Raw genomic sequence first — 12,700 nt, forward strand, 5'->3', positions numbered from 1 at the left:
CCACGTTGAAGCAAATGGTGGGTATTTGTCGTTTCTAATGGCTGAGGAATATTCCATTGTATACATAAACCACATCTTCTTTATCCATTCATCTTTCGATGGACACCGAGGCTCCTTCCACAGTTTGGCTATTGTGGACATTGCTGCTAGAAACATCGGGGTGCAGGTGTCCCGGCGTTTCACTGCATCTGTACCCAATAGTGTAATTGCTGGGTCGTAGGGCAGGTCTATTTTTAACTCTTTGAGGAACCTCCACATAGTTTTCCAGAGTGGCTGCACCATTTCACATTCCCACCAACAGTGTAAGAGGGTTCCCTTTTCTCAGCATCCTCTCCAACATTTGTGGTTTCCTGCCTTGTTAATTTTCCCCATTCTCACTGGTGTGAGGTGGTATCTCATTGTTCTTTTGATTTGTATTTCCCTGATGGCAAGTGATGCGGAGCATTTTCTCATGTGCTGGTTGGCCATGTCTATGTCTTCCTCTGTGAGATTTCTGTTCATGTCTTTTGCCCATTTCATGATTGGATTGTTTGTTTCTTTGGTGTTGAGTTTCATAAGTTCTTTATAGATTTTGGAAACTAGCCCTTTATCTGATACGTCATTTGCAAATATCTTCTCCCATTCTGTAGGTTGTCTTTTAGTTTTGTTGACTGTATCCTTTGCTGTGCAAAAGCTTCTTATCTTGATGAAGTCCCAATAGTTCATTTTTGCTTTTGTTTCTTTTGCCTTCGTGGATGTATCTTGCAAGAAGTTACTGTGGCTGAGTTCAAAAAGGGTGTTGCCTGTTTCTCCTCTAGGATTTGGATGGAATCTTGTCTCACATTTAGATCTTTCATCCATTTTGAGTTTATCTTTGTGTATAGTGAAAGAGAGTGGTCTAGTTTTTTTTTTTTTTTAAAGATTTCTTTAATTTATTTATTTATGATAGTCACACACACACAGAGAGAGTGAGAGGCAGAGACATATGCAGAGGGAGAAGCAGGCCCCATGCACCAGGAGCCCAATGTGGGATTTGATCCCGGGTCTCCAGGATCGCGCCCTGGGCCAAAGGCAGGCGCTAAACCGCTGCGCCACCCAGGGATCCCTAGTTTCATTCTTCTGCATGTGGATGTCCAATTTTCCCAGCACCATTTATTGAAGAGACTGTCTTTCTTCCAGTGGATAGTCTTTCCTCCTTTGTCAAATATTAGTTGCCCATAAAGTTCAGGGTCCACTTCTGGGTTCTCTATTCTGTTCCATTGATCTATGTGTCTGTTTTTGTGCCAGTACCACACTGTCTTGATGACCACAGCTTTGTAATACAACATGAAATCTGGCATTGTGATGCCCCCAGATATGGTTTTCTTTTTTAAAATTCCCCTGGTTATTTGGGGTCTTTTCTGATTCCACACAAATCTTAAAATAATTTGTTCTAACTCTCTGAAGAAAGTCCATGGTATTTTGATAGGGATTGCATTAAACGTGTACATTGCCCTGGGTAACACTGACATTTTCACAATATTAATTCTGCCAATCCATGAGCATGGAATATTTTTCCATCTCTTTGTGTCTTCTTCAATTTCTTTCAGAAGTGTTCTGTAGTTTTTAGGGTATAGATCCTTTACCTCTTTGGTTAGGGTTGTTCCTAGGTATCTTATGCTTTTGGGTGCAATTGTAAATGGGATTGACTCCTTAATTTCTCTTTCTTCAGTCTCATTGTTAGTGTATAGAAATGCCACTGACTTCTGGGCATTGATTTTGTATCCTGCCACACTGCCAAATTGCTGTATGAATTCTAGCAATCTTGGGGTGGAGTCTTTTGGGTTTTCTATGTAGAGTATCATTTCATTGGCAAAGAGAGAGAGTTTGACTTCTTCTTTGCCAATTAGAATGCCTTTTGTGTCTTTTTGTTGTCTGATTGCTTAGGCTAGGACTTCTAGTACTATGTTGAATAGCAGTGGTGAGAGTGGACATCCCTGTCTTGTTCCTGATCTTAGGGGAAAGGCTCCCAGTGCTTCCCAATTGAGAATGATATTTGCTGTGGGCTTTTCAATATGGCTTTTAAGATGTTGAGAAATGTTCCCTCTATCCCTACACTTTGAAGAGTTTTGATCAGGAATGGATGCTGTATTTTGTCAGATGCTTTCTCTGCATCTATTGAGAGGATCATATGGTTCTTGTTTTTTCTCTTGCGAATATGATGAATCACATCGATTGTTTTACGTGTTGAACCAGGCTTGCATCCTGTGGATAAATCCTACTTGGTCATGGTGAATAATCTTCTTAATGTACTCTTGGATCCTATTGGCTAGTATCTTGTTGAGAATTTTTGCATCCATGTTCATCAGGGATATTGGTCTGTAATTCTCCTTTTTGGTGGGGTCTTTGTCTGGTTTTGGAATTAAGGTGATGCTGGCCTCATAGAACGAATTTGGAAGTACTCCATCTTTTTCTATCTTTCCAAACAGCTTTAGTAGAATAGGTATGGTTTCTTCTTTAACGTTTGATAGAATTCCCCTGGGAAGCCATCTGGCCCTGGACTCTTATGTCTTGGGAGGTTTTTGATGACTGCTTCAATTTCCTCCCTGGTTATTGGCCTGTTCAGGTTTTCTATTTCTTCCAGTTCCAGTTTTGGTAGTTTGTGGTTTTCCAGAAATGCGTCCATTTCTTCTAGATTGCCTAATTTATTGGCATATAGCTGCTCATAATATGTTTTTAAAATCGTTTGTATTTCCTAGGTTTTGGTAGTGATCTCTCCTTTCTCATTCATGATTTTATTAATTTGAGTCTTCTCTCTCTTCTTTTTAATAAGGCTGGCTAATGGTTTATCAAATGGTTTATCAATCTTATTAATTCTTTCAAAGAACCAACTCCTGGTTTTGTTGATCTGTTCCACAGTTCTTCTGGTCTCGATTTCGTTGAGTTCTGCTCGAATCTTTATTAACTCTCTTCTTCTGCTGGGTGTAGGATCTATTTGCTGTTTTTTCTCTAGCTCCTTTAGGTGTAAGGTTAGCTTTTGTATTTGAGTTCTTTCCAGTTTTTGGATGGTTGCTTGTATGGCAATGTATTTCCCCCTCAGGACTGCTTTTGCTGCATCCCAAAGATTTTGAACAGTTGTATCTTCATTCTCATTAGTTTCCATGAATCTTTTTAATTCTTCCTTAATTTCCTGGTTGACCCTTTCATCTTTTAGCAGGATGGTCCTTAACTTCCATGTGTTTGAAGTCCTTCCAAACTTCTTGTTGTGATTTAGTTCTAATTTCAAGGCACTATGGTCTGAGAATATGCAGGGGATGATCCCAATCTTTTGGTATTGATTCAGACCTGATTTGTGACCCAGTATGTGGTCTATTCTGGAGAAAGTTCCATGTGCACTTGAGAAGAATGTGTATTCAGTTGCGTTTGGATGTAAAGTTCTGTAGATATCTGTGAAATCCATCTGGTCCAGTGTATCATTTAAAGCTCTTGTTTCTTTGGAGATGTTGTGCTTAGAAGACCTATCGAGTGTAAAAAGTGCTAGACTGAAGTCACCAAGTATAAGTGTATTATTATCTAAGTATGTCTTAACTTTGGTTATTAATTGATTGATATATTTGGCAGCTCCCACATTTGGGGCATATATATTGATGATTGTTAAGTCCTCTTGTTGGATAGATCCTTTAAGTATGATATAGTGTCCCTCTTCATCTCTCACTACAGTCTTCGGGGTAAATTTTAGTTTATCTGATATAAGGATGGCTACCCCTTCTTTCTTTTGAGGACCATTTGAATGGTAAATGGTTCTCCAACCTTTTATTTTCAGGCTGTAGGTGTCCTTCTGTCTAGAATGAGTCTCTTGTAGACAACAAATAGATGGCTCCTGCTTTTTTATCCAGTCTGACACCCTGTGCCTTTTGGTGGGGTCATTAAGCCCATTCACATTCAGAGTTACTATTGAAAGATATGAGTTCAGTGTCATCATGATACCTATTCGGTCCCTGTTTTGTGGATTGTTCCATTGGACTTCTTCTTAAAGGGGAATTTTAAGAGTCCCCCTTAAAATTTCTTGCAGAGCTGGTTTGGAGGTCACATATTCTTTCAGTTCCTGCCTGCCTTGGAAGCTCTTTATCTCACCTTCTATTCTGAATGAGAGCCTTGCTGGATAAAGTATTCTTGGCTGCATGTTTGTCTCATTTAGGACCCTGAATATATCCTGCCAGCCCTTTCTGGACTGCCAGGTCTCTGTGGAGGGGTCTGCTGTTAATCTGATATTTCTCCCCATATAAGTTAGGGATTTCCTGTCTCTTGCTGCTTTAAGGATCTTCTCTTTATCTTTGGAATTTGCAAGCTTCACTATTAAATGTCAAAGTGTTGAACAGTTTTTATTGATTTTTTTGGGGGGGGGATCTCTCTATTTCCTGGATCTGAATGCCTGTTTCCCTTCCCAGATTAGGAAAGTTTTCAGCTATGACTTGTTCAAATACATATTCTGGACCTCTGTCCCTTTCGGCGCCCTCAGGAACCCCAATTAAATGTAGATTTTTCTTCCTCAGGCTGTCACTTATTTCCCTTAATCTATCCTCATGATATTTTAATTGTTTGTCTCTTTTTTCCTCAGTTTCCCTCTTTGCCATCAACTTGTCTTCTATGTCACTCACTCATTCTTCCACCTCGTTAACCCTGGTCGTTAGGACTTCTAGTTTGGATTGCATCTCATTCAATTGATTTTTAATTTCTGCCTGATTGGATCTAAATTCTGCAGTCACGAAGTCTCTTGAGTCCTTTATGCTTTTTTCTAGAGCCACCACTAGCTTTATAATAGTGCTTCTGAATTGGCTTTCTGACATTGAATTGTAATCCAAATTTTGTAACTCTGTGAGAGATAGGACTGTTTCTGATTCTTTTTTTTTTTTTTTTTTTTTTTGAGGTGAGGTTTTCCTTCTAGTCATTTTGCTCAGTGCAGAGTGGCCAAAAACAAGTTGTATTGGGAAAAGGAGAAAAGGAGAGAAGAGAAATAAGGAAAGAAAAAGAAAAAAGAAAAAAGGAAGAAAAAAGAGAAAAAAGAAAAAAAGAGAGAGGAAAAGAAAAAAAGGAAAAAAGGGGGGGCGGAAGCAAACAGAAATCAAAAAACAAAAACAAAAACAAAAAACAGGGGGAGTATCCTCTGATTCTGTATACTGCAAGTCCCTCGACTTCCCCTGGAACTTTCTAGTGCTGCTTGGTCAATAATTTGTTTTTCTGGGATCCCTGGGTGGCGCAGCGTTTAGCGCCTGCCTCTGGCCGGGGGCGTGATCCTGGAGACCCGGGATCGAGTCCCACGTCGGGCTCCCGGTTCATGGAGCCTGCTTCTCCCTCTGCCTGTGTCTCTGCCTCTCTCTGTGTGTGTGTGTGTGACTATCATAAATAAATAAAAAAAAATTTTTTTTTTAATTTGTTTTTCCCCTGTCTAGCTGGTGTTCTGGGGGAGGGGCCTGCTGTGCTGATTTTCTGGTGTTAGCACTTGGGGGCGCTGCTCAGCCCCCTGCCTGGTGCAGGGCTCAGTGAGTGATGTTTATCCTGTTTATCCAGTGAGCCCACTGTGAGGCTCAGTGGGGGGTGGTTTATCCTGTGAGGCCCCAGGAGGAACAACAACAGTAGCAGCGGTCAGCTCTCCAGCTCTTGAGTCAGCTCCTGCAGTAACTACGGAGCTCTCCGCCTGCAGGGGCCTGGATACTCCTGGGCGGCTGCTGATCTGCTCAGCTGGGGCAGGAGCGTCCTTGCTGTCCTGGGCCCTCCCGGCCTCTGCCTGTCCCAGGGGAAGGCCGGATCCTGGGCTGTGTCCCGGCGCCCTGTGCTCCAGGGCCTGCGCTGTTGGATTTCCGCTCCTGGACAGGAAGCCCCCTCTCCGCGGAGCTGCCGCCCGAGACCCTCCGAGCTGCTCCCGGGTCCAGCCGTGTGCCATCTGCAGCCCTTTAGGGAGCTCGGCACACTCTCCCGGTGCGCAGTTGCTCTGTTAGTGTCCCAGGGAGCCCGAGGGCATCCCCGCCCTCCTGGGGTCCTGCTCCAACTCCCTGCGAGAGCCTTTCCCCCCAGGAAGATTGGTGCAGCTCCTGCTTCTCCGGGTCAGGCTCTCCTGTCCTGGGGACACTCGCCCCGGCCTTAGCCCGGCTCCTCGCGGGGCCCCTCCCCCTTGGAGGCCTTTTGTTTATTTCTCCCCCCGCCACCCCCTCCCCCCGTCTTCCTACCTTGATAGAAGCGCGAACTCTTCTCACTGTAGCATTCCAGCTGTTCTCTCTTTATCTCAGATTTTCAGGATGATTTGAAGGTTACCTAGGTAATTTGGTAGGGACAGGTGACTTGGGGACCCTACTCTTCCGCCATCTTGCCCGCCTCTCTGCTTCTTTTAATACAACTGATGAGCACCCACTTCCAGTTAGGATGGATATCTGTGCTGATGGGTCCCCCAAATGGGCCAATTCTCAGATAATATTAACTTATTAAGTTTTGTTATGGATCAGGAAAGGTTTTTGAGAAGCTACCACATGATCTTCCACTGTTTTCTCTTCTTCAGGTCTTTTTTTTAAAATATTTGATTTATTTAGACATGAGAGACACACAGAGAGAGGCAGAGACAGGCAGAAGGAGAAACAGGCTCCTGGAAGAGACTCTGATACAAAATTCTATCTCAGGTCCCCAGAATCACAATCTGAACCAAAGGCAAACACTTAACCACTGACCCACCCAAGCACCCCACCTCTCTGCGTCTTTTTTACCATGAGTTGTCTGGCCTCTTTGTATTATTTGCTCTTTCACCCTTTCCAGACAGCTTTTTCCAGCTTGCTTCTCTTTAAATTGTTCATTAGAGCCATTCAACACCTTCCAGTATCAGTAAAATTCAGTTGAATCCAGAATCTCTCTCAAACTCCAGTTTCTTTGTCAAATTTTAGCTCCACCTGCCAGTTGGATGTCTATAGAGTTTTTGGTTGCTCAGAACTGCAAACCGCGCTTGTCCAAAAAACACCCTCAATTGATCTAAGTGCCGATTCTTCTCTCAATACTTCAGTTCTTGTGGATGGCCCTCCACCTCCCAGGTGGTTACCTGTTCTGCCCTACCTGACTTCCTGAGCTTCCTTGCCTCCCACAGCCAACAGTCCCCCCAGCTTGGATATCGGAAACTTGGTCTCGTTTTCCTTTTCCTCTTTGGTCTTGCTGGTGTATCTGATGAAATCTACTCTGTGGCTCTAGTTCTGCCCTTGATATTACACACAACTGTCATATTTAATATTTCAAAACATGTTCCAGTCTGTAAAGGAATGAATTGTGCCCCCCCAAGGTTGTATATTGAAACCCTAATGCCTGATATCTCTGAATGTGACTGTATTTGAAGGTAGGGTCTTTGCAGAGGTAATCAAGTAAAAATGAGTCACTAGAGTGAGCCCTAATGCAGTACGATGGGTGTCCTTACTAAAAAAGGGAATTGAGATGCAGAAATTTACAGAGGGAAAACTAAAGACACAGAAAGATCAACAAGTCAATTAGAGGCCTCAGATGAAACCAACCCTGCCAACATCTTGGTCTCAAAATTCTGCCTTCAAACTCAAGCTACAACATCAATTCTTCCCTGGGTCTCTGGCCTGCTTGGCTTGCCTTGCAGAATTCAAATATCCCAGCCCCAAATCATTGGAGCCAATTCCTTCTCATACGTCTGTGTGTGTGTGTGTGTGTGTGTGTGTGTGTGTGTTAGTTCTGGTTCTCTGGAGAACCCTAATATACATTCCAAACTGAAACCGCTAATTGTTCCTTTATAATGCAAAATACCATGCCAAATCCTTAGCCTAGTATTCAAAGTCCTCCACAGTAATGCCCCAAAGTTGCATTCCAACTATAGTTTATACTACTTTCTTTCAACTATCCTTTGATCAACATGTTAACAGTAACATCTATTGAAAATCAACTATTTAACAGTTAACAAACTTTTTAAACCTCAAAGCATAGGCTGGACTCAGACTGGATTCAGATCCAGCAATTTTCTTGGTCTCCTTAAGCCTTAGTTTCTTTATCTGTAAAATGGGAATCGTTCATCCAATTATTCTAAAAATAGTTATTGAACAACTGTAAGTGACATAAGTGTATCTATTACATAGCTAGACATTGTAGAATAGCTGTTCAGGGGGAGTCCTGAATCTCCTTTGTGCTGGTGCTGTTTACTGAGAGGAAGGCTGAGGGAAGAGCAGATTTAAGGAAGGTAGTGAATCAAGAATGTTGGGCCATGCTTCGGTTGAGATGCCCCTTAGATATACAAGGAGAGATGAGAAGAAAGCAGCAGAAAATATATTAAATGGAGTTCTAAGATTAGGACAAGGCTGGTGATAGAAAACCGAGAGTGATTTGCCTTGGTAGGCATTTAGGCCCATGGGATAAACAACATAAATTTTGATGTGTGGTGTTTTATAAGCCACTAGGAGAAAAGCTTCCAAAGGAGTTAGTGATCACCTTTATGAATTATACAAAAGATTCCACTTATGGGATGGCTATTTGAGGAGCGTACTGGTGAATTTAGAGCCTCTGGAAACATCTTAAGGGCACACAATAAGAGTCTGTGACATTTGAGCTATGACTTATTCCCTCCACCTGACCCCACCCCCTACCCAGCTTGGCTTGACATTCCAATCAGGTTTGGCCAAAAAGACAAGACTCTCTCCTGTCTCCCTTAGCTCCCAATCAATGCGGCAGGTATTTCAATGGGAGGTATAGGACACCAGCACTTCTCATCCTCTCCAACTCTGTATTTAAGAGGCTAAATTCCTAGTGAGTGTGACCAAGAAGAAAAGGCTTCCCTTCCTCCATCCAGCTCCCACTCACGGGGATAAGGCTCTACCCCAGTAAGAATATTGGATTCCTAAATGTTTTTACATGAGCTCACTTGGAGGGCACTGGTTCTACTCTGGGAGAAGCAAGCCAAGAAGATCACAAGTTATCACTCCACCCAGTGCCCAGCATATAGCTGATGTTTTGCTCCAGGCTGGAGGTGTTACACATTTACAGAGCTGCAAATTTTTCACCAAAGGAACTAATTTTATTTAAAACACATGTGGGAGATTTCAAGCCTAGAGCATTCTCAAAAACCATGGCTTCTCTTAATTAAGCACAATAAGCTAAACCACAGTTCAGCTGCTTTAACAGAGAATCAGGCAAGAAGGCATCTAGTAAAATCCTGCTTGGGGTCAGAACCAAAGCTTTAAAGACTGGCCCTAAATTATCCATGCCTGAAATTAATTGATATAGACTGTGGAGCAATTTTGTAGCCCAGGCATAATAAAAAAAATAATAGAGCAACCAGTCAGCCATTATTGGAACCTAACAGCTGGGTGTAATACCAAAACAAAGTACACAGCTTAACAGAGAAATCAGTGGAAGAGATGGTCAATGGGAATTTGTGCTAAAACTGTCATCCCAGGGTAGTCATGTGCAGAACAAGGCTCTATCTTCTGAGGAATGACACCAAAGGTCTCATACTGTAGGGGAAAAGAGACTTCACTAAAATAGTCTTGCCAAATCACAACCAACCAACCAAATACAAACAACAAAGCAAACCTGGAGAGGGGATGAGGGAAATCATTATCCACAATTACTACAATGTACTTCCTAAAATGTTTTCAACAACAAAAACAAAAATATGAGATATGCAAAGAAACAGGAAAGTAGGACTTTTATACTAGGGAAGAAAGGAGGCAACAGAAATGGCTCCTGAAAGATTTCAGACTAGATGGGTAAATCTTTAAAAAAATAAATAAAATTTTAAAAAAGTATTTAACCCTATGGCTCACTGAGTGATCTGCAGTTTAATGAAGTTAGCAGGCTAATACCTGGCTATTAAGCATCCATGATCTGTACTAATGTACTTTTTCTTATTAAATACAAAATAAACCACTACAAACTATAGTCACAATCATCAGAACGAAGCCAATGAGAAAGTAGACTAGCTATAGAAAAAAAGTTTATTAAAAAAATAGACAACTTATGTAAACATCTTTTTCAGTCACAAGGCTTCATAATACAGCATAACAGGCTCTGGCCTTCAATTTCTGCAGTAGGAGCACCTTCAATGTTGGTTAATAGTAAGTAATCAGCATAACTTCTCTTCCAATGAGCTAGTAAGTCTCTATGAAAATAAATAACCAGATTCTGCTAAGTATACTAATACACACAAAATCACAAATGTACAACAGATTTCAGCAAAAAACAACTATTTGCTATAACATGAGATTGAATCCTTGTATCGCAATTATCTTTTTAATGCAGCTTCATTTCTAAATTCATCATAATGTAGAGTTGACTACAATGAAGCAACATGGGGAAGGAATGGAGTAGAGGGACAAGACAGATGAACACCCACAACTACCCCTCACTCACACACACATACGCAAACGCATGTGCACAGACACATGGGTACACACACACACACACACACACACACACGATGTTTTGGCAGAAGCGAAACTGAGGAAGTTTCTATACTTCTTTCATGTACTATTTTAGGCGTGTACTTTCTTTACTTTTAGCAGGAAATACATGCCCCCAAATGACTGAATAGGTATGAAGTAGCCAACCATAATTTTAAATGTGATACAATTTTGAGGAAACCAAATTTGGATTTCTAACTTCACCAATCTGTCAAAAGTGAAGCCAAATCATAGAATGGACCATAATACCACAAAACGAAGCTAGGTACCTGAGATTTTGCTGCCAGAATTTTAAACACAGATTGTTTTCCTTGGGGTAGAATGCACTTATGTTAATATAATCCTTTCATGCTCTGTTCACCATCTGCTGGGACATATCTATGTCACTATGATGTTTCAAGTGGCCAAATAATATCATTTTCTTTTTTCTGCTATATGTAGATATTTTGTCACAGCTGATTTAAATTGCTGACATTTCAGTTATTCAGTAAGCCTTAACCAAGGTAAAATTTTAAATGAAATGTCAAGTGACATTTACAATTTAGTTTTTCCTTGTATGCAAAATTTTAAGTATTAATTGCCATCCAAAATAACCACATTCTAGTGACAGAAGGGAAGCATAATGAATTTAACAAAAGAAACCCAGATAAATTTACAAGCTCCTGGATAGCCATTTCTGTAGTTTAATAATTTAGTAGTCGATTTGTATCATAGATGTATGATTTTATAAAACGACTCATAAAATCATTTAAAATCCTGATCTGCTACCCCAAATCCATTTAAAAGACCATATCTGAAAATAATCTATATTTGTCATTTCTGCCATGTCAGCTTATCTTCGCAGATGTCTAACATTTATCCACCATTTACTGAAATGTGAAGATAACGATAAAATACTTATATTCTAACAGTGTTGCTGTTTCTTGATTTGGCAGTGTTTCTCTCTAACGGTATTTGGGATTATTAGAATAATCACAAATATATAAAGAGAAAAATAAGATTAAATGACATGAATGTTTACAATATGTGACACATCTGTCACTTATTTTTTAAAAATCCTACTACAAAATGAAAAAGCTTTATATTCTGGATACCAAATAAATGGCTACTGATGAAACAAGAACTTTTTCTACAGGAAGCACCGACAGATTAGCCTTGCTCAGGTGGACATAATGTGGTCTTAGCCAAATGTCCACGACTGACTTTTTAAAAATCTGTTTTGGGGTTCTGATGGAAAACATTTTTAGAAGTTACATTCAGTAAAACGTTTCCAGGTTACATTCAGTATAATTTCCTCAAAAAGAGAAACAGGCATAATTTAGGTGATACCTGGACATATTTATGCCTTCCACGCTACTACTGAGCTCAGGCGGTTTCTCTGGGATGCTCTATGTATCCTAGTCAATTTTGTTTTTTTAAATAGATACCTTTACTGACTAATATCACATTATTCTTGGCTTTTTGTTGTACAAATAAAAAAAGAAATGAAAAGAAAAAAGAGAGAGAGAAGGAAGGAGCGGCAAAAGGGAAGAAAACGAAGGGAGGGACACACCTGGTACCTGGTTCCAATTTGGGTGTCACCAAGAAGAACGTGGCCAACAAATGAAGCACTGTAACTATGCTTACCGGAATTCTACCCAGCACAGCTTTATACCGCTGCTCCTGCCTTGTTTTACATTTGTGTGCATTTCAAGTTCCTAGGTAAGAATCCAGCAGGGGAAAAAAAAATACAGCCAGCTAACAGCAATCACATACATGGTTTTCTAGAAGGCTGACATCCATCAGTACGTTAGTAACATGGCCACAGCTTTCCAACACCCAGCAGCATGAGACAGTTTCAAGGTAGACACAGTGTTTAAGTTTGTTCATCTTAAAAAAAAAAAAGGGAAGAAAACGCTCGATCAACATAAGGCACTTAAGACAGAAATTCTTTCTCCAGCTGTTGGATAGGCGGTGGGCTAGTCCTGCTCCTCACGGCGCGCAAAGGCACCGCGCTGTCCCTGCTCTGGCCCGCGGCGCCGGCGTCCAGCAGGGAAGGGAGGTGCGCGGCAGTCCTGTCCTTGGCGCCGGTGGGGCCGGGGCCACGCAGGGCGGGCCGGGACTCCGTGCGGCTCCCGAGGGCCGCGAGGTGAGGCCCGGGCACCGTGCTGCCAGCTCTTGGCTTTCTGGGCGGGGCCTTCCCTGGCAGGTGCGCCTGAGGCCCGGCGGAGGAGTGGGGAGCCCCCGGAGCCGGCTCAGGGGGCAGGTCCCAGTCTGCAGAGGCCGTGCTCGGAGTGGCACCAGCTGCTGGAGAGAGAAAA

The 12,700-nt window shown here is 41.7% G+C and overlaps 1 protein-coding gene and 1 long non-coding RNA gene across 4 annotated transcripts in view; both read right to left on the reverse strand.

The window, feature by feature from the left end:
* LOC111095693 overlaps nt 1-6,244 on the reverse strand; it is a 31,438-nt gene extending 25,194 nt beyond the window's left edge. The window contains exon 1 of one of the 2 annotated variants that reach the window (XR_005357537.1): nt 6,183-6,244. This is a non-coding gene — a long non-coding RNA (uncharacterized LOC111095693). The remainder of the gene's footprint in view (nt 1-6,182) is intronic. The other variant, XR_005357536.1, reaches the window with a different exon arrangement.
* A 3,673-nt stretch (nt 6,245-9,917) lies between these two features.
* Nucleotides 9,918-12,700, reverse strand: part of MAP3K21 (mitogen-activated protein kinase kinase kinase 21) — a 51,779-nt gene continuing 48,996 nt past the window's right edge. The window contains exon 10 of one of the 2 annotated variants that reach the window (XM_038533886.1): nt 9,918-12,686. In XM_038533886.1, coding sequence (XP_038389814.1) covers nt 12,316-12,686 — 371 coding nt within the window. In that variant the 3' untranslated portion in view covers nt 9,918-12,315. The remainder of the gene's footprint in view (nt 12,687-12,700) is intronic. The other variant, XM_038533887.1, reaches the window with a different exon arrangement.

This window comes from Canis lupus, chromosome 4, assembly GCF_011100685.1.
Source record: "Canis lupus familiaris isolate Mischka breed German Shepherd chromosome 4, alternate assembly UU_Cfam_GSD_1.0, whole genome shotgun sequence".
Taxonomy (NCBI): Eukaryota; Metazoa; Chordata; class Mammalia; order Carnivora; family Canidae; genus Canis; species Canis lupus.